Source organism: Octopus sinensis, linkage group LG5 (genome assembly GCF_006345805.1).
Source record: "Octopus sinensis linkage group LG5, ASM634580v1, whole genome shotgun sequence".
Classification (NCBI taxonomy): Eukaryota; Metazoa; Mollusca; class Cephalopoda; order Octopoda; family Octopodidae; genus Octopus; species Octopus sinensis.
The window spans coordinates 86,844,623-86,866,641 of record NC_043001.1 but is presented as its reverse complement, the minus strand read 5'-3'; the positions used below and the strand labels follow the sequence as shown (position 1 = coordinate 86,866,641).

Sequence of the window (22,019 nt, the reverse complement as noted above, 5' to 3'; positions counted from 1 at the left end):
GTTGATTTTGGTAGGATTTAAACTTGGAATGGAAAGAACTATTATTCTAGTTTTTTAAGAGGATCAGTTGGATAAGTTGTAATCCAGTATTATGACTTCATTAGTGAGTTCTGATATCTTTTTCTAACATTGACACAAAATTTAGCCATCATTTGCAATTATGAGCTTGTACCATGTTTTTTTTTTTGGTGACAGTGGTTGTGAGCAGACATAGACACCTTGTCACTTATTTTCTAGCATCATTTCTATGGCTAAATGCCCTTCCCCACACCAAATACTTTACAGCATGTACTGGGAGGTTTTTTTCGTGGCACCAACTCGCAATTTACAAGACTTAAGGCCCAAAAGAGTCCCTATAACTAAAGGAGAATACATGAGATGATGTAATGATTCTCACAGTAGGGTGATAAGAGAGAGTATAGTATAAAGAGAGGAACAGGTTAATAGTTGCGAGAGGGTAATAGTGAAAAGAGTACATCATAGTGCCATGGATTCAATTCCTGGACCAGGCAGCATGTCGTCTCCCTAAGTCACTCTATTTCATGTTCCCCCAATCTACTTAGCTCAGTCACTTTGCCTCATCACAATATTTCCTATAATTCAAAAATTGCACGCTACCAACTTATTGCTGTATTTCTTCTTTAACAACCAAATATTTTCAAAATATTTCACTCTGGATCCTGTCTTCAGTGTTTAGAGTTTCTAAACTGTTTTAATCTAAAATGAAGCTGTTTATCATGTATTTTAGGCAATATTTAAGTTGTTGTTTATGATGATGATGATGATAATGATGTCTGCACTTTTCTGTGTGTATTTTTATCAATGTTTAGTATATTACTGGATATTTTGGCCTTGGTTCTGTCTTATTTTGGTGTCTGAATTATTTTATCTGATGGTTTTTATGACTGATATCGCTGCTGTATTTACAGCTAATGTCTAAATGATGTGCCTGTCTTCAAAGTCACTGCTAAATTGTTTTAGCTCGTTTAAAATGTATTTTTAGCTATCCTTGTTACCAAATTAAATACTTCATTATTAAATATTTAAATGTAGACAGTTTGTGCTATGTTATTTCCCTGCTCTACATTTACTCATCTTTTCCCATCTTTATCAGCACCTCCTTCCTCCACTATTTCTTTTCTCCTCTACTGTTTGTCTTCTATAAAATCTATTTCCTCTCTGTTTCATTTACACAGATGTCTCTATTTTGAGTCACATTCAACTGATATCTGACATAAGATTCTTTGTCTTCTTACCTGCCAGTCTGTCTGTGTCTCCCCTCTGGTCTCAATGGGTATCAGTTTGTTACATACCTTAATAGACTTTAAAAATATTGGATTTGTTCATATAGTTAAGATGTTTGTAAATACAAAGCTAACTGACCACTAGTTTGAGTGAATGACTAAGACAATCTAAATCTATCTACATAGCTTCTCATTTGTATGGGGTTATGGGATCAGCCTTTAACTGTGTTTGGTTTAATATTATTCCAGGAGATTACAAATTACCTTAAAAAAATTATAGACCTGGAATGATGTGGAGGACTGGAATTGTAGTTGTAACTATTACAGGTTTACTATAGGTACATCATCTTTAGATGTTTTGTGTGTGGCATATTGTCACAGCCATTTACCAACTGGTTAACCATGTAAGACGTAACTAAATGAACTTTTTCTTTTTCTCCTTTAGTACCTATAGATCCAGTATGAGTTTGTGGTTTGTCCTGGTATGACAGGTTGATGGTTTTCTTTTTCTTTTATCTATCAGCTACCAAAATATGTAGCTGATTGATAATCAAGGTTTACATAAGAATCTTGTTGGATCTTTTCTAAAAGATGGACAGAATTTGTACTTAACTAAATAATTTGAAACTTCGTATACTGGTAGAATGTGTCAAAAGAAAACATTAATTTTAACTAGTTTTTTTGAGAAATTTGTATTTTGTAACTTTTACGTAGTTTAATTCTTCGAATTTTAACCAATGAAATCCCAGCATTTGACCTAAATTCATGCTGACCAAAACCTTGTGAGTAAATATGATGGACAGAAAAGATGGGGCTCATTTTCTGTGTGTTTATATTTGTGCTATGTGACTTGCTATGAATGATGATAATGTCACTTTTGTCATCAACAACTATGCTCACTTTGTGCCTTCAAAGATGTATGGAATAAGATATCTTTTACATGGAAGACAGGTGAGGGCTGTGACGAGGAGCATCTGGTTGTAAAATGATGTTTCAACAATATAATCATCATTTAACATCCACTTTTCTATGCTTGCATGAGTCACTTTGAGTTGGATTTTCTATGACTGGAAGTCATTGCTCATCTTGTTTCCAAGTAAAGTAATATTTCCCAATGAACAGATATGTTCTCATAGAATATTGAAACTGATGACACTGCTTGTCTGACAGTGATGTTCGTTTACAACTATCATGTGATGTCAGTAGGAGACATAAGCACACACACACACATATATGATGAGTGTCTTTCCATCTTCATCTTCCATATCCACCCACAAAGCGCTGGTCATTCTGGGGCCACAGTAGCAGATATCTGCCTACGGTACTGTACAGTGTGATTGAACCGAAAACCACTTGGTTGCAAAACAAGCTTCTTTACCTCACAGCCATGCCTGTGCCTATATGTTTGTAATTTTCTACCATTTCCTTTGAATAATGTTATAAAAACAGAGGAATCTTTGGCTAGAAATGGATTGAGGTCCCAGCTTCAAATAAATGAACCCTACATATATTGAGTACTTGTTCTTTTCTCTTTGTACTTCCAAACACTTGTGGAAGTAGTGATTGATTGTTATAAATATGTGGTTAGTAATGTTGGTCAGTATGTTAGGCTGATGTTATTTACCTCTTGTTTCTCTATCTTTAGTTCTCCCTCCTTCCCTCTTTGTCTTTCCATCTACCCCCTTCCTCTCTGTCACATTACCACTAGCTGGCTAGATAGAGAAAGAAATACAATATAGAAATATTTCTTTAGATAAACTCTATAGGTATATATACTCTATAGGTGTATACAACAATAACAATCACCATATGAACCAAAACTGAGAGAGAATCTCAAGTGGCAGCTAGGCAGGACTTCATAGTAATTATTTACTCACCATTGCTATTTTTTTTTTACTGATGAGCCATCACCAAAACACACACATGGACTCTCTCTCTCTCCCTCTCTCTCTAAGGGTGGAAGGGAGATGGAGATTAATCTATTTTACTCTAGTCTCCTGTTTCTAGTTGAAGTGAGCAATTACATTTCTAACCTAATGATATTTCTCAGCTGGGGGTAGAGAGAGGTTTGTTGTGTTTTTAATGAATGGCACAGGCTACTGCTGCCAAGTCATGCAACTGGTTGTTTCACAGCCCCCCCCCCACACACACAACATAGATGATGGTGATGGTGATGATACATGGTAAAAGAAGGAAAAAGGTTAGTTGATTGTAAATCTGTAATGATAGTGTGTTGCTGAATAAATGAGACCAATTGCCCGAATTCTTCAACCTCTACTAAACTGTATTGCGCAGCATTTAAATCTATATTGGTGCTTGGTTTTTCTTGATTGAGGAAGTTATATTTAATAGTTTCATGATCACTGCTATTTGCAACATCCATTAAACACCTGAACTACAGCCATAACCATGTCTTTTGTTTTTCATTTTTATTTTTTCTTTACTCTTTTTTTTTTTTTTCCTTTTTACGAATTGTGGTTTCTGAGTGCACAGCTCTTCACCTTACTCTTAATTCTACATTGCCTCAGTTGGGTATGAGATGTTTTGGGTATGATACTTTTAGCATGGCTTGTTTCAGCACCAGCTATTTGGTAGAGCTGACTCAATGCTTATTTGACAGACATTTTAATTTCTCTAGTTATTTCCCTCCCTTCTCTTTTCCCTCTCCCTGTTCCCTCTTTCCTTGTTTATGTGTGAGAACATATTTCCCTTTGTGCTTAAAGAGAGGAAAAGTACTTGTCAATCATACTGAATTAATAAATTGTATTGTCTCTCTCTCCCTCTGTGCATGCATGCTTGTTTGCCTCCAGTGCTAAAAAGTTATGTTGGCAAAACAAACTGAATGTCCAGTTAGTTTTGCCCTATTGTCAGCATCCAGACAGCTATTTTCATCATCTCATTCCAACCTGAATTCACTTTGCTGATGGTTTGAATATATACCAGGTCATTTGGTTGTGTTAACATCGATAAACTGACTTCTTATCCAAGAGAGAGTTTCTCTTAATGTAATATTTTGATAGTTGTAGTCAAGTACTTTCTATCCTAGGGCCAAGCTGTTTAATTTCTTTCTTTTCTTTATTTTGTATCTCAGTAAACTTATTCCTGCTTGCCCTTGATTCTCCAATCACCAATAGATGCTAACTTGTATTCTCTTATAGTTACCGTCAATAACCAAAGCGAGATTGTCTTTCACTTAATTGATTCTTAAGAAAACTGACTTCCCTGGGCTCCAACTTAAAGGATTAGCTTAATTTCATTCACACTCATAGTTCCATAGATAGCAGTTTCAATCTCTAGTACTAGTGATAACTTTATTTTCTATCAGAAACATTTTAACCCTTTGTTTACAGTTGCATTGGTGTTTCTTCCTTCAGTTCTGTGTTTGAATCTCACTTGTGTCAATTTTGTCTTTTTACCTGTTTAAGCATCTCAATAAGTACCTAATATGTTGGTGTTCAAATCAATTGATTTTGCTTCTCTTCTGTGAAAATTGTTGCAAATTGCCCAAATCTCAGAAAACATTTGTTGTTATTGTTTGGATTACTGCTTTGTCCCCACCATCTATTTTAGTGCTTTGGGGTGGGGCAGGGTTTGGCTGGCTGGTGATGAAACGATTGTTTTTATTGTTGAGAATTAACATACACTAAATTAACATGCAACCTGTTGTCTGCCTTTCAGGCTGTGACAAGCACAATTTCACACTTTTTAAAATTCTTCTCATCCAGATTATTCTGTCAAATGTAATGCTTCTTTATTCACATTGCTTTCAATTAATCATGCACTGTCCCATAACTTTGAGATTTCGATGTTGTGCTTGTTTATCTTTAGGATACCATTGTTGGGTAGGTGTGAGAAGCCAGATCTGGCCAGTTTGAACATAAAATAAGTAGAATATTTGGACCAGTGGAGGCACATGGCCTAGTGGGTAGAGCAGCGAACTCGCAGTTGGGGGATTGCAGGTTCAAATGTCAGACCGGATGATGTGTGTGTTTATGAGCAAAACACCTAAGCTCCACGCAGCTTTGGCAGAAGGTAATGGCGAACTTCTGCTGACTCTTTTGCCACCAATTTTTCCCATTCTTTCTTCCTGCATCTTGCAGCTCACCTGCGATGGACCGGCGTCCCGTCCAGGTGGGGAACCTATACGCCAAGGAAACCGGGAAACCGGCCCTTATGAGCCAGGCATGGCTTGAGAAGGAACAAACATAAAAATATTTGGACCAGTTTAAATGCCAAAGGACTGTAGTAATAGAGTTGATCAAGTGCTCAAATCTCGACCACTTGATCAGCTGCCTAAGTTATATTTTTGTTTTCCCATGACCTGCTAGATATATAATCTTTTATCTTTTACTTATTTCAGTCATTAGACTGCGGCCATGCAGGGACACCGCCTTGAAGAATTTTTAGCTGAATGTATCGACCTTGGAACTTGCTTTTTAATAGCTTGTTACTTATTCTATCAGTCTCTTTTGCTGAACTGCTGAGTTATAGGGACATAAACACACCAACACTGGTTGTGAAGCAGTGGTGGGAGGAGAAACACAGACACAAAGATACATACACAGATATATGTATACATATATATATATATATATATATATATATATATATATACGAGCTTCTTTCGGTTTTCATCTTCCAAATCCATTCACAAGGCTTGGATCAACCTGAGGCTATAGAAGAAGACACTTGCTCAAGCTGCCCTGCAGTGGGACTGAACCCCAAATCTTGTGGTTGGGAAGCAAGCTCCTTACATAGCTACACCAAGTTAAAATTCCCTCGTTGTACCCCGCTGTATTTTTAAAAAGGAAAATCCATTCCCTTCAGCTGTTGACTATCTACTGCTGGATGAACACCTCAGCATGCCATTGCTGGCTTATTTCTGCTAGTTGGAGTCTTACCTTACTTTGCTGTCTAGCTGTGGGTTGCGACAGGGTGCCCTTTTGGTCAAGTAGTTAACGCTGGCTATTGGCACTTATTTGATAGGATAGGTCTAGGTATATTTTTCTTTTACTGGTTACAGCCCTGGGAATGTGGCCATATTAGGGCACTGGTAATCAAATGCACAGTCAATTTACATCAGCCTGCCCTACTTATTTTGTTGACTAGTTCTTAACCTCTTTGTTACCAAATTTCTGTTGAAATACACTACTTTTATTTCAATGAATTTTGCCAAGTTACACAGAATTTTGACAATAAGTTTGTTATTGTTAAGCTGGTATTTGGAACATGACATGAAATTTTGATGGAAGGTTTTAATTTAAATTTCATTAAAATAAGTTTATATCATAAGACTAAGGGCGGTCTCAGGCGGGCAGGTTGGTATCAAAAAGGTTAAATTTCATTGCTTACAGACTCTCGTGTGTGTGGGTGAGATTTGAAATTGGTTTATAAAGAATGTAACCAAAATACCACAAAATGTTTTGTTTAAAGTTCTATTGATTCTGCCAAAATAATTGGATGGTCAAGTTTACATATTGAGGCATCTGACACCTTGCTTACAATATTTTCACATTCCAGCCATAGTTACATTTTAATGGAATTGCTAAAGAGGAATTAATGTTATTGCCAGGAATGTAGTGCAGGAGAATTCATAGATTGTGACATTGATATTACTACTGCTAACTGATATTACTACAACTATTTGTTATAATAATAATAATAATATTAATAATATCAATAATAATAATAATCTGTTTGTTTTATTTGCCACCGGAGCCTTTTCATTTAATATGTTGCAATGGAGTTAGAAGGCATGTGAGGATATTTACATTTTTCTTTTTTTTTTTTAGAGTGAGGGGTGAAGTAAAAATATTATACATTATATTAAAATAGACATATTGTGTAATATATGATACACTATATTAGAAATTGTGAGATAAACACAAACAAATGAATTCATGCAAATATATCATCATCGTCATTGTTTTAATGACCCCTTTCCCATGTTTGTATGGGTCCATTTGAATTTGTTATATATATATTTTTGTCTTGAATACTTGAAGATTGGTTACTCAGTTTCCATGGCATGTAAGTTATCAGTGGACCCCTGCAATGGACCAGCACTCTGAAATGGGATACTGGTCTGTAGCAGCGATCAAGGCCGGTAATTTGAGTGGTGGGGAGACAGACAAGTCGATTATATCAACCCTAGCACTTGACTGATATTATGTTTTATCAACCCTAAAGGGACAAAAGACAAAGTTGACCACGGGATTTGAACTCAGAAAGTGTTAGAAGAAATGCTGCTAAGCATTTTGTCCTATATGTTAACGGTTCTGCTAGCTCACCTTCTAAATACTGAGACCCTCTTCGGTCATGACTGACCAAGGGATTGCACCTAGAAAGTTAGTCTCCGAGGCACAAGTCTAGGCAAGGTTGTTTGTGGAAGACCAGCAGTCGCCTATGCATACCGGTCTCCCCTCTTCATGCCACCAGTGTTATCCAAGGGAAAGGCAAAGGCCGATACAGCTTGGCACCAGTGACATCGCAACTCATTTCTATAGCTGAGTGAACTGGAGAAATGTGAAATAAAGTGTCTTGCTCAAGAACACAACACACAGCCCGGTTCTGGATTCGAACTCACAACCTCGCGATCGTAAGCTCGACGCTCTAACCACTGAGCCATGTGCCTTCATATTCATTACCTTCTAGATGAATATATACAAATATAATATTTTCATGAATACAATTACATCATCATCATCAATACTTTAATTCTCTTCTTGTCATCTTGTTTCTTCCTTTGTCTTGAGAACCATGCACATGGCCTGTATGTTGTTCTATCACTCAAGAAAGCATACAAGTCTGGGTCTCTTTCAACTGTTCTTTTGTGGACATATAGAAGCCTCAGTTTTGAGCTACACAGAGTTATACTGCTCTCTCTCCTTGGATATTAATTTCCCCAAGCAAGAGCACTTTATCCCCTGTAACTTACCTATCCTATACTTTTTGTGTTTGGGAGTTGGCTTGTGTTCAATTTTCTCTCTGCCACTTGTAATACTAGCAAAATGGTTTTCTTTCTGTTTTTAACACTTATGTACCTCATGGTGTGTGAGTGAGTCTGTTTGTAAAAGTTTTTGTGGAAGTGACTTTATTTTTTCTGTGTATGTTTCAAATTATTATCTCTATTTATAATTGTTTTGTTTTTTCAAACTTTGTTATTTAAAAGATTTTTTATTAAAATTCTTCTAAGTGTATCATTTGTTTGTTTCACACTTATAACTAGCACCTCTTACTGCTACCCCAGAAGAAACCATCTTAAACAATTAATACACAGCAATTTCTAAAAAAATAAATAAATAGGTGCAGGAGTGGCTGTGTGGTAAGTAGCTTGCTTACCAACCATATGGTTCTGAGTTCAGTCCCACTGCGTGGCACCTTGGTCAAGTGTCTTCTATTATAGCCTTGGGCTGACCAAGGCCTTGTGAGTGAATTTGATAGATGGAAACTGAAAGAAGCCCATTGTATGTATGTGTGTGTGTGTGTGTGTGTTTGTATATGTTTGTCCTCCGACAACTGACAAAAGAGACTGTTAGAATAAGTACTAGGCTTACAAAGACTAAGTCCTGGGGTCAATTTGTTCAACTAAAGATGGTGCTCCAGCATGGGTACAGTCAAATGACTGAAACAAAAATAAGAATAAATAAAGAATAAAAAATAAGTATATCCATCCAAAAGACAGTACTTTCTTCTATCCCAGGTAAAAGGGTAAATGTCCAAAAGTTCCAGAATTTCTTGATTTATAAAATAAAGAAAAATAAGTCTTTTCCTTCATTAGATAAATTGTGGTAAAATCCAACTTTTCATGTGATAGCTGTCCGTTCTCTTTTATAATAATAATAATAATCCTTTCTACAATAGGCATGAGGCCTGAAATTTTTGGTGAGGAGACTAGTCAATTATATCAACCCCAGTGTACAACTGGTTCTTATTCTATTGATTCCAAAAGGATGAAAAGCCAAGTCCACCTCAGCAGATTTTGATTTCAGAATGTAAAAACAGATGAAATACAACTAAGCATATCATCTGGCATGCTAGTGATTCTGCCAGCTCATGGTAATAATAATGGTTTCAAACTTTGACACAAGGGTAGCAATTTTGGGGGAGGGGATGAGTCAATTACATGGACCCCAGTCTTCAACTGGTTCTTATTTTATTGACCCTGAAAGGATGAAAGGTGAAGTCAGCCTTGGCGGAATTTGAGCTCAGAATGTTCTACAAATTTGGAGCTTATTCGATTCTCAATCATTGCATTGTTTCCTATTTCTGTTGTTAGTTCATTCAATACATTCATTAATCCTTTGTTGGCTGTTCAATGAACTGTGTTTTACATGCCTTCAATGTAGGTTTATTTTCTCTTTATCCTCAGTGTCTCTATTATTTTCCACCCCATCCACTCCTCAGTTTTCCCCATCATTGCTAAATGATGGTGTGGTATTGTTTGAAGGAGATCCTTCAGTCTCCTGATTGTCAGCTCCTGACATCTAAGATAAGGTAATTTTTTTTTTCCTTTTATCCTTGGCACTGCAGCTTGTGGTTCCCAGGAAGCTGCAGTTTCCTGGACCTGCTGTTGAATCAGCCTTCACTATTGACTCCACCTTTCTTCCCCTGATTTCCCAGTTCCTCTGAAAAGAAAGCCTTTAGGTGGCTTTTAGCCACACACACACACTAATTAGGCATTCTTCTCTGACCACCTGTTCAATTACAATCACAATGATACACATTTCTGGGATAGCATTGTGTTCTTCCTTTGTTATGATCATACAGATCCCCACTTTTTTGCCATGCTATTTCATGAGCCTTCTCTGCCCATATTGGCTTATAAAGTCAATAGTCAACAAAACTACTTATATCTGTGATTGTGCTATTGTATTCCATCATCCTAATAGCAACCAGTCTGTGGACAGGTGTGTTGTGCACCAAACTCACCTTGCTTCTCACCTTATACTTCCATGCACTCTCTCCCAAACAGGCACATTATTTTCTTCCCTGCTATTTCTGAATGTACTCCTTATAATATATCCCATTTCTTTTTTTCTGTGAGCGAGCCTTTATCGATCACCTGCTTCTGTTGAGCAGTGCATGCAAAACTATTGTTATTAATGTTATAAGAAGTATTTGTTTTCGTTTGATAGTGTTGGATGAGTCAACTTGTCCAAATGTATTTATTCATTTTTTTTTTGTTTTGTCTTTTTTGTGAGGTTTCCAAAATGTTTAACCTTTTAGCATTTAAACTGACCATTTCCAATGCAAATATTCTACCTGTTTTACACTCAAATCAGCCAGATCCCATCTCTCACACCTACTCTACAATATCATTCTAAAAATATGTAGTCATATCATCAAAGTCTTGAAACTACAAGATAATACATGATTATTGAGAACAATTTGAGCAAATAAGCATTATATTTGACAGAGTAATCTGAATGCCAGCTAGTGGTTCCCAGGAAGCTGCAGTTTCCTGGATCTGCTGTTGAATCAGCCTCCACTATTGACTCTACCTTCTTTCTTTCACTACAAGATAATACATGATTATTGAGAACAATTTGAATAAATAAGCATTATATTTGACAGAGTAATCTGAATGCCAGCTAGAAAGAAGGTGGAGTCAATAGTGGAGGCTGATTCAACAGCAGATCCAGGAAACTGCAGCTTCCTGGGAACCACTAGCTAGGAATTATGAGAGTTTTGCGTTCGGGGAGTTATGGTTGAGGATTGTTGAAATAGGTAAGAAAAGTTTGTATCAAAGCGTGAAATTTTTGTAATAGTTGCCTAATATATCATGATGGGTTAGCACCAGTGTGACTCTACAGTAGTATGTTTGCTTCCTGTTTTTCACTTGGAAGTGGTTCTTGTGAATAGATCTGAAGCATAATGTCTGAGTGAAATAAGTTATTGCACTCCAAGCTCCATAGGTCTTTGTGTTAGAATCCCTCCCTGTAAATATTGTCATGTTTCTGGACTGTAAATTTAATTTCACATACTTCAGGTTACTTAGCTTTGGGGCTTAAGTGTCAGATATCTTGTTGGTGAGTTGGCTGCCTTAGTGTTGTGCTATCCATGTACATTTATCTCACATCCACTACACTATATTGTTCAAGAAACTTTGCTTTTCATCCCTTCAAGGTTGACAACATAAGTATTAGTTGAACGCTGGGGTCAGTGCAATTGACTAGTCCCTCCTACAAAATTCCAATTCTTATGCTTTTAGTAGGAAGGATTATTGTTATTAGAGTTGTGAGCTGGCGGAATTGTTAGCATATTGGATAAAATGCAGAGTAGTACTTCTGGCTTTGTTTGGAGTTCAAATGCTGTTGAGGTTGAATTTTCTGTTCATCCTTTAGAGGTCAATGAAATAAATATGAGTTGAAAACTGGAGTCATGTAACTGACATCCACCTCCTCTCAAAATTGCTAGCCTTGTGCCAAAATAGAATGAATTATTAAAAGAAAGCAATAGATAGATAGAGAAATACAACGGCAAGAAATCCTATGAATCTGTAATTTGTTTACTGCAGAAGTTTTATTCTCTTTGCCAACAATTACTGAGTGGGTGGAACTAGAATTTTGAACTAAGACTTTTCTGTTTTCAAATGAAATGCCCCATCAGCCAACTTCTAGTGATAATTTTCAAGCCTGAATGATAAACAACCACCATGAGTAAAAACAAGATTGTGTAGGTGTTCTTATAGTGAAAAGTAATCTGCTAAAGAATTGAGTAGAATGTTGACTGATGGTTGCATCTAACATAAGTTAGATGTTATTAGTTTAGCTACATCTATTTAGTATTGTTGTTGTAATGATGATTATGATGGTTATTTATATATATTATTTGAAACAGTTTGTCAGATTGCCAAACTACAAAGCAAGGGAAATTGTAAGGCAGTCTTTTCTGTGTTGTGTGTGTATCTGTTCTTGTTAGAGAGCATTAATGAATATTTGTTTTTACATAAGAACTGGAACATTTGATTTTGCTTTTTTTTTTTTCTGGTGACAATTTGTTTGTTTTGATTTTTTTTATCTGATATTTTGTTATTTCCTTTCCCTGACATCATTAGATCATGCAAGATAAATGTTTTTTTGTTCTTTGCTTAGCAAAAAAAAAATTCATTATGAAGTAAATCAAACATTTTATACTTTTGTAAACATAGGATAATTAAGTTGTCATCAACATCGTCGTCGTTGTGGTCATGATCATGATGATGATGATCGTTTTACATCTCTTCTCTGCAGGCTGGCTGAATTTTCTGGGCTGACCGATGCTTTGAGGGAATTTGGTAGATGGCAACTCTGTGTGCGTGTTTTTTGGAAACTCTGTGTGTGTATGTTTTGTGGAAACTGTGTGTGTGTATGTTTTGTGGAAACTGTGTGTGTGTATGTTTTGTGGAAACTGTGTGTGTGTTTTGTGGAAACTGTGTGTGTGTGTTTTGTGGAAGCTGTGTGTGTGTGTTTTGTGGAAATTGTGTGTGTGTGTTTTGTGGAAACTGTGTGTGTGTTTTGTGGAAACTGTGTGTGTGTGTTTTGTGGAAACTGTGTGTGTGTGTTTTGTGGAAACTGTGTGTGTGTGTTTTGTGGAAACTGTGTGTGTGTGTTTTGTGGAAACTGTGTGTGTGTGTTTTGTGGACACTGTGTGTGTGTTTTGTGGAAACTGTGTGTGTATTTGTTCCTCCAACCCATACTTGACAACTGGTATTGGTTCATTTATGTGCCTGTAAATTAACAGTTTGGCAAAAGAAACTTCCATAATAAGAAATGGACTTTAAAAAAACAAAAACTGGAATCAACTTGATTGACTAAACCCTTCAAACTGGTGCCTCAGCATGGTTGCAGTTCAGTGACTGAAACATGTAAAAGAGTAAAGGATTATTTACTTTGTCCATTCATGGTGGGGTTCACATTTTTGAGGAAGGAACAGTGAACAAAAAAAAAAGTTGATTAGCACTGTTTTAGACTTATCACTCTTTTAACTACCATCACTTATATTCCATTTTAAAATCAATGCTAGAGTAGATCGGTGGTTTTATTTATTCAAGATTTTCTTTTCTTTTTATCTTCACATATTGAACTTGGTTTGAAAATGTTCTTATATTGTAGTTGGGTGTGCTTTCTTATATGACCCATATCAAGTCCATGGGGTTATCTCTTGAGTAGATTAATTGAGATTCATAGAATAACTACCACTGGGTCTCATTGTAAAGTCTGGCCTCGTGATTTAAACCACTGAAGAGTTTAATATTAAGTGTTTACTTAAATATATTTACTCTTTTACTTGTTTGTCATTTGACTGCGGCCATGCTGGAGCACCGCCTTTAGTTGAGGAAATCGACTCCAGGACTTATTCTTTGTAAGCCTAGTACTTATTCTATTGGTCTCTTTTGCTGAACCGCTAAGTTACGGGGACGTAAACACAGTAGCATCAGTTGTCAAGCGATGTTAGCGGGGACAAACACAGACACATATATATACTTATACATATATACGATGGGCTTCTTTCAGTTTCCGTCTATCAAATCCACTCACAAAGTTTTGGTCGGCCCAAAGCTATAGTAGAAGACACTTGCCCAAGGTACCACACAGTGGGACTGAACCGGGAGCTATGTGGTTGGTAAGCAAGCTATTTACCACACAGCCACTCCTGTGCCTGTTTGTGCTTTTCATATTTCTTTATTTTCCTAACAGAATCCTCAGTTTTCTGTGTTGGGATGGGAAACTGTGAACCTAGGAAAGAAGACAATCTCTCTCAATGTGTATATGTGTCTGTCTGTTTTGATTTGTCTTGCATATTCAGACTGAAACTAATGAGGACAAAAGAAAAACTATGGTTGTTATGATTAATCATAAAACAGTCACCCAAAACCTCAACAGAATAGTATGTTGCTGGATTGTATACACCTTCAAATGTAAAAACAGATCTGCTGTAGAAAGTGAGTGATAGATGGCTGCTATATTGTCAGCACAGAAAAATTGACAAAAATAATAGGAAGTCTTTCTGTACGCTAATGTATTTTTAAAACTCTTTTTGTTACCATGTTTCTATTGAAATATGCTGCAATGAATTTAGTAAAAAGATTTTGTAATTATTAAGTTAGTATTTGAAACTAAAATTTGAGGTGTGGTATCAAGTTGCAATGTTTGTCTCCAGTTCCTTTGTATTTCTTTTGACATTCGTCAATTTTCTGCAGGCAAAGTTTAATTGTTTGTATAAGTCTGCTTGAGCAACAAATGTCACTTTCACATTAGAGTTTAGTGTTAGCAGTAGGGATGATGTCAAACTGAAAAAATACTGCTGTAGAAACCATGCCACAACAGACAAATGGAGACAGGACAGCTCCCTGACTGGCCAGTTCCATGTCAAACCATCCAACCCATGTTAGCATGGACAATGGACATTGAATGATGATGATGACAGACATGTACATATATACACACACGACAGGCTTCTTTCAGTTTCTGTCTACCAATTTCACTCACAAGGCTGATCTGGAACCCAACCTAGGCCCCCATGTCTACGGCATTCGCTGATGGAATAGGGAGTGGTTGGAGATCACGCGGTCGTCAGCCTCAAATTGCCCAGGCCTGGTTGGCGTTTGTGAGAGATGCTGCATTGAGAATGAATGAAGCCAGCTCAACCCACCCTGGGTGAATGCTCTCTCGAGACAAGAAGAAGAAAAAATTCCACTCACAAGGTTTTGACTGTTCTGGTGCTACAGTGCAAGACTTTTGTTTAGACATGGCTCTGTGGTTAAGCTTACTTCCCTACCATGTGGTCTTGGTTTCAAACACTGCAGAACACTTTATGAAGCTGTCTTTTAATATAGCCCTGGATCAATCAAAGCCTTGTGAGTGGATTTGGTAGATGGGAACTGAAAGAAGCTGGTTAAATATGTGTATCATTGTCTAGATATCACATAATGGTTGTAAATGTGTATTATTGTCATAAAAGCAAAGATGTTCATCCATGAAAAGCATGTATGTCTGGCTATGGATATGGCAGCAAGTGAAGATTGGTGATGGGAAGAGCATCCAGCAGTAGAAAATCTCAACATATTCCATCTGGCCCATGCTAGCATGGAGAATAGACATATGGTGATGTGTAATAGAAAATTTAGAAGTGAACAGAATTGTATGTAACTATACTCTACAGAGCTGTCAGCCCTGTGCTATATTTTAGACATCACTGAATTGAATGTCTGGTGGTGGGGAGGGTTTGTGTCATTGTACTTATGTCTGTCTTGTCAGGTCTTTATACCTTGACAGTTTCTCAGTTCTCTTGATTGATATGTTTCTATTCACAAGTCATCACATCGAAGTCTATCTCTCTCTTGTTTTTACTGTTTTTATTGATGCTGTCAGGTCAGTTAACTCATTTGTCTCACTTGATATTTAACCACACAGTGTAACATCACCTCTATTCCTGCTGTATTTGCATATGTATATGCCAAAAAAACAATTTAGCAGTTCAGCAAAAGACACTGATAGATTAAGGTAGTAATCCAGGATAATAGCAGTCCAATGACTGAAAAAAGTAAAAGATACACACATACACATATATCAACAATAATGAAGCATACACATACAACCACTTGTATCTTATCTTGTATTTAGATGCAGTATATCCTGGACAGGACTATATTAAGCAATGTGTTCTTTTTAAAAGATAGTAAGGGTGTAATTTAATGGAAATTTGCTGCTGTTTTAAGCTGGTTTGAACAATGCTCTTTTTTGCTTTTTTAATGCAGAGATGAATAATTTTTTTAATGTTGAATTTAGCTATTGTCTGACAAGGCCACAACTGTTATCTGACAAAGCCATGTTTAAAAAACATGTGTAAATAAATTGTTGTTTTGGCCAAGTGGAGGTTAATTTATCGCTCATAATATTTATCCTTTTCTTACCATTTTTCTGCTGAATACACTAGTGTTGTTTCAATTAATTTTTAAAATTATGAAGAATTTAGTCGGTGAAATGTAACATGAAACTTTGACAGAATTTTAAATTTAAAATCACTTTAAAACAAAGTTTGCACCAAAAATTCAATGTTGGTTGGGTTGGTATTAAAAGGGTTACACATATGTGGTACCTGTTCCTACCAACAGGTTGTTGAAATAAGGCAATGTAAAATATAAGTGTACTACTTCTCACTCTTATTCTTCTACTTTATTTTCAGGGCATTAATGGCAAATGGAAAGCCCGAAGGTTTCAGTTGACAGAAGATCACATTATTTATCATCGGAAATGGAAGAAAAGAATAGGAGTCAGTTCTCTACCATTGGATGGTTGTTCTGTGGTGTGTCCTTGTTTAGATGCAGATTTACCATCCAGTAATCCTTCTGTAAGTATTCCATTTTCGTACTAGTTTTGTATTTGATTCATATCTATCTAAAAAAAACAAAAAAACTTTGTATATATGTATGTTTGTATGTGTGTATGCTTGTATGTGTGTGTATGTGTGTATACTTTATTTTTTTACTTGAGTTTGTTCTTTTACAGAATGTAAGTCAGTCAATAAACAGTGACAAAGCTCTTTTGTTTAACTCAAGACAGCTCTTGTCTTGGTGTTTGTGGTTATCTCAATTGTTTCGTGCATGTGTAGATAAATTTGCAATCATATAATTGGTACTCTTGTCACTTTAGTAGACAAGTGGTTGTATGTGTATGCTTCATTATTGTTGATATGTGTGTGTGTGTGTATCTTTTACTTTTTCCGGTCATTGGACTGCTATTATCCTGGATTACCACCTTAATCTGTCAGTGTCTTTTGCTGAACTGCTAAATTATGGAGATGAGAATAAACGAATGCCAGTTGCGAAGTCATGGTAGAGATGAACACACATGCACACACACATATGATGGGTTTCAGTGTAGTTTTCCATCTACCAAATTAATTCACAAGGCATTGGTTGGCCAAGGCCATAGTATAAGACAGTTGTGCAAAGTGACATGGTGGGAGTGAACCCAAAACCATGATGGTTGCAAAGGCGAGCTTCTTAACTATACAGCCATGCCTATATGTTTGTATGTATGTGTATATTCCATATGTACATATGAACATATGTGTGTGTGTGTATTTATTCAGCCTAATAGCTTCAAATGGATATTCCCTGGAATGTTTTACAAGTGATTGTATTTGGGGAATGTGAATCATTCAGCTGTATTCTTTCTTGGAGAATCCCAGCGTTTCTAGGCTTTTATGTAAATCTATTGTTACATGTCTCAGTGCAAATATGTTGTGTACAAATGAAAATCTATAGCTTGAATATAAGTGTTGTTACATTCCCATTATATCTTTTATCTTTTACTTGTTTCAGTTATTAAACTGCAACCATGCTGGGGTACTGCTTTGAAGAATTTTCAGGAGTTTTTTTTATCTAGTTGAATGAATCGGCCCCAGACTTATTTTTTTAAAGGCTGGTACATATTCTGTCAGTCTCTTTTACCCAACTGCTAAGTTATGAGGACATAAACAAACTAACACTGGTTGTCAAGCAGTGGCAAGGAACACACACACACACACACAATGGGCTTCTTGCAGTTTCCAACTACTATATCCACTCACAAGGCTTTGGTCTGCCTGTGGCTATATTAGAAGACAGTGAGACTAAATCCGAAACCATGTGGTTGGGAAACCAACTTCTTACCACACAGCCTGTGTATACTTGCTTTCTCTTCGTCTGTCTCTCTTAAGTGCTAACAATCTTAGATGTTTTGATGTAAAATGTATTTGGCTGTCATTAGTTAAGAGTGTCTTCATATTTTAGTATAAATAAGTCAATCTTTTTTCTTTTTACTACCTCACCTCTCTCATTGAGGGCCCCTCGCTACATCTTAAGAGCTATAAAGGTAATTAACAAATACTCTTGTACTGTGGTGCAAGGAAATCAAAAGACCCTATCTTTAGTGACATGAAAGTACTATTGATAATTTCTTGCCTTTTGTTGGGTCATTATCTTAATTCATAATTATGGTTATATTGTTTGCCTTCATTAATCATTGCCCTGGCACTTAATAATACAGCTAACTCATATCACTTAAATATAGAGCTGATGACTGTCCAGAAAATCTCTACCACTATTACTATTATTGTTGCTGCTGCTGTTATTTATTGAATATAAATGGCTGTTTGCCATGTATTAATATTGTTGTTCATACTCTCCTGGGTAAGGTATGTTTATGACCCAGTTTTAATCCCAGATTAAAGCTGTTTTGTTTAATTTATATCCCCTTACTGCTTCTCTGAAGCATGTGGTTGCTGTAAGAATGATAACAATGGTGAACAGTAGTTGGCTGGGTGTCAGATTTTTGATAAAAATATCCAGAGTTCATGTCCACCAAAAACACTTTACCCTGTCTTGATTCAACTGTTTGTGAATGAATGGCATTTTTTGTTGTTGTTTGTAAGCACATTGGAATTCTTTATAATAGTGTAAATGCCACTTTGAAAGGGATGATTAGTTCTAGATACATTCACAGAAAAATTGAAAGCTTTCAGAAGAGATCCTTAACCTCTTTGATATCATCCCACCTGATATCACTCCTTATTCAGTGACACAAACAAGCAATGCTACTGTTTACAAATTGCTATGTGCAGTAAACATAAATATACCTTATTTTAGATAATAAAGAAACGAGTGTCTCATCTGTATTATGATGACATTGAAGTGAAATAGCTCTACTGTGAGGAACCAGTGAGACTCAGCTTTCTTTGGGATTTGATACCCAAAAGCCTTGGCAAGCTGTAGTATGCAGATAGCAGAATCTGAACCCAGTACTGCAAACAAGCAAAGCATTTGTCAGTTTTCAACTCTTTGATTAATTGGTAGTGTATCCATAGTTAGAACTGAGTCAGTCAAGAGACAAGCTTTTTTAAAAGCAAAGTGTTAGCCATGTCACAAGCTGTTGACCCTTTTGCCCTGTAAATAGCTTCTTTTTAATTATATGTCAGCTGAATATCAATTCTTGAGAATAGGGTCAGGTAAAGCTGTATAAAATTTAAATGTGTTTTGGACAAAAATTGTCAAACTTAACAGATCCTATCAGGATCTGTTAAGTTATTTTAAAGTCAAGTTTTGTGGTATCATGACTCATTCAAGTAGAAAGTTGTTGGCTGAGATGTATCCAGGTATAGGTGGCTTATCTAGTATCCTTTGAAGAAATTTGGTCAGGGCCTGTGGTGGAAAAGATATTGTGTTGTAAACCTGAATTGTGTCGGGGTTGTTTCGTATATGGCCTCAGCCTTGTATGAATTCTAAATTTGATATTGAGGTCGTTGGGCAACGTCGGTGGTTGATTCACCACATTGTGTAAATGATGTTAGTGCTCCTCTGGCACTGGAGAGAATAAAGTATAATTAAGAAGTTCACTTTCTTTTGTACCATATGGTTTTAGGTCCAGTTGTGTGGCACCTTGGACAAGTGTCTTCTGCTAGAGCTCTGGGCTGACTAAAACCATGTGAGTGAATTTGATTGATGGAAACTGTGTGGAAACATATCATATGTGTGTATCTGTGTTTATACTTCACTCCTTCCTATAAAAGTTGTGACATGAGTGGTGGTGCTATTTTCCTGTTGACAGATCAGATGCTTGGTTTGTGCTTTTGAAGGCGTATGGAATAAGAGGTCCCTTACTTGATACTGTTAAGGGTGAGTGACATGAAGGGCATTTGACTGTAAGATGGTGCCTTGATAACATATTTGTCTTACTTATGCTAGTATTGAAAAATGAGCATGAAAGAAACAAATGACTAAGTAGACCCAAATAAGTAAAAGATTCTTTTGTTTTGTTTATGGTGCAGTTTGAAAGGATAAAAAGCAAAGGAGTGGCTCAAGAATATCAGATATCTGGCACAGTGCTTGATTATTAAACACTAAATTTTAAAGTGTACATTGAAATATGGAATGCAGTAGATTGTGAGATTTAATCACAGAATTGAGAGAAATAATTTTAATTGACGTGCAAAGCACTCTTCAGTTATTTCTACAAATTCTGTATCTTTTTATTTATTTCATTCCATGCTGGAGCCCTGCCTTGACGGGATTAGTTGAACATATTGACCCCTCTACTTATTTTTTAAAGTCTAGTACTTATTCTATCGATATCTTTTGCTGAATTGCTAAGTTATGACAATGTAAACAAGCCAACAGCAGTTGTCAAGCAATGGAAGGACAGATACAAAGAACACATACACTCAGGGCTTCTGCACCATTTCTGTCTACCATATTCACTCACATTGTGTTGATCTGCTCATTTACCCAAGGTGCTGAACAGTGGAACTGAACCTGAAATCAAATGGTTGCAAAGCAAGCCTAATCACACAGCCATACCCAAGCCAAATACTTTTAATATTCTTACTCTTTTACTTGTTTCAGTCATTTGACTGTGGCCATGCTGGAGCACCGCCTTTAGTCGAGGAAATTGACCCCAGGACTTATTATTTGTTAGCCTAGTACTTATTCCATCGGTCTCTTTTGCCAAACTGCTATGTTACAGGGATGTAAACACACCAGCATTGATTGTCAAGCGATGTTGGGGGCGACAGACACACAAACACACACACAAATAAATATATATATATATATATATATATATATATATATATATATTATATATATATATATATATATATATATATATACGATGGGCTTCTTTCAGTTTCTGTCTACCAAATCCACTCACAAGGCTTTGGTCAGCCCGAGGCTATAGTAGAAGACACTTGCCCAAGGTGCCATGCAGTGGGACTGAACCCGGAACCATGTGGTTGGTAAGCAAGCTACTTACCACACAGCCACTCCTGTACCTATATTAAATATTAATGAATATTTTTGTTGTTAAGGGCTGGGTTAGCTTCATCAAAGCTGTTCCCAAAATAATCATCTTATCTTGTATTTAGATGCAGTATATCCTGGACAAGACTATATTAACCAATGTGTTCTTTTTTAAAGATAGTAAGGGTGTGATTTGATGGCAATTTGCTGCTGTTTTAAGCTGGTTTGAACAATGCTCTTGTTTTGCTTTTTTAATGCAGAGATGAATAATTTTTTTAATGTTGAAGTTAGCTATTGTCTGACAAGGCTACAACTGCTATCTGACAAAGCCATGTTTAAAAAATATTTTATATCAAACCTTGGTTATTTTATGGAATATTATTCATAGAAATAAAATTCTTAACAGATTATGAAAAAAAAAAAGTATTTAAAAATTACTGTATTCGCTGGCATGTAGGACTTACAAACACATAAGACCCTCTCCCATCCAGTTTTAAGCAAGAAATGTGTATGTGTGTGCATGCATATATAATATATTTATAGATGACATTCAATGCTTATTGAAATATATGCATACCCATCCTTTTAAAAATGGTGGTTTAACATTGTTAGCAAAGTGCATTTAATATGTAATTAGGATGTCTTTCTCTATGAAATTTTTTAATGCTGAACCATTTCTGTGTCTCTTTATTATAATGCATTTTTTGGCAATTTTTGTGTTTAATAATTCCTGTACAGCAGGTTGGACAGGCTGAAGGAAACAAGCCTGTTAGAAGATAGAATCGTTGTCAAATTATGTTTTCACAAATATTAAGATTCTTCTCCATAGAAGATAAAATTTTCAATATAACTTTTTTTTTTTCCAAATTGGAAAATTGTCTCTTCTGGATTAATACAGATTTTAATTTTTTTAAATTATATTTTTAATTAGAATATGTTTTTAATTCTGTAATCAAGAAATTTTAATTATAGTTTTCTTTTAATTTGGAAAATAATTTTTGTTTTTCTGTAAA

At 36.0% G+C, this 22,019-nt stretch overlaps 1 protein-coding gene across 1 annotated transcript in view; it reads left to right on the top strand.

Moving 5' to 3' along the window:
- The window catches only part of LOC115211777 (pleckstrin), a 114,312-nt gene that overhangs the window by 45,805 nt on the left and 46,488 nt on the right, over nt 1-22,019 (top strand). The window contains exon 2 of the mRNA XM_029780456.2: nt 16,413-16,577. Coding sequence (XP_029636316.1) covers nt 16,413-16,577 — 165 coding nt within the window. The remainder of the gene's footprint in view (nt 1-16,412; nt 16,578-22,019) is intronic.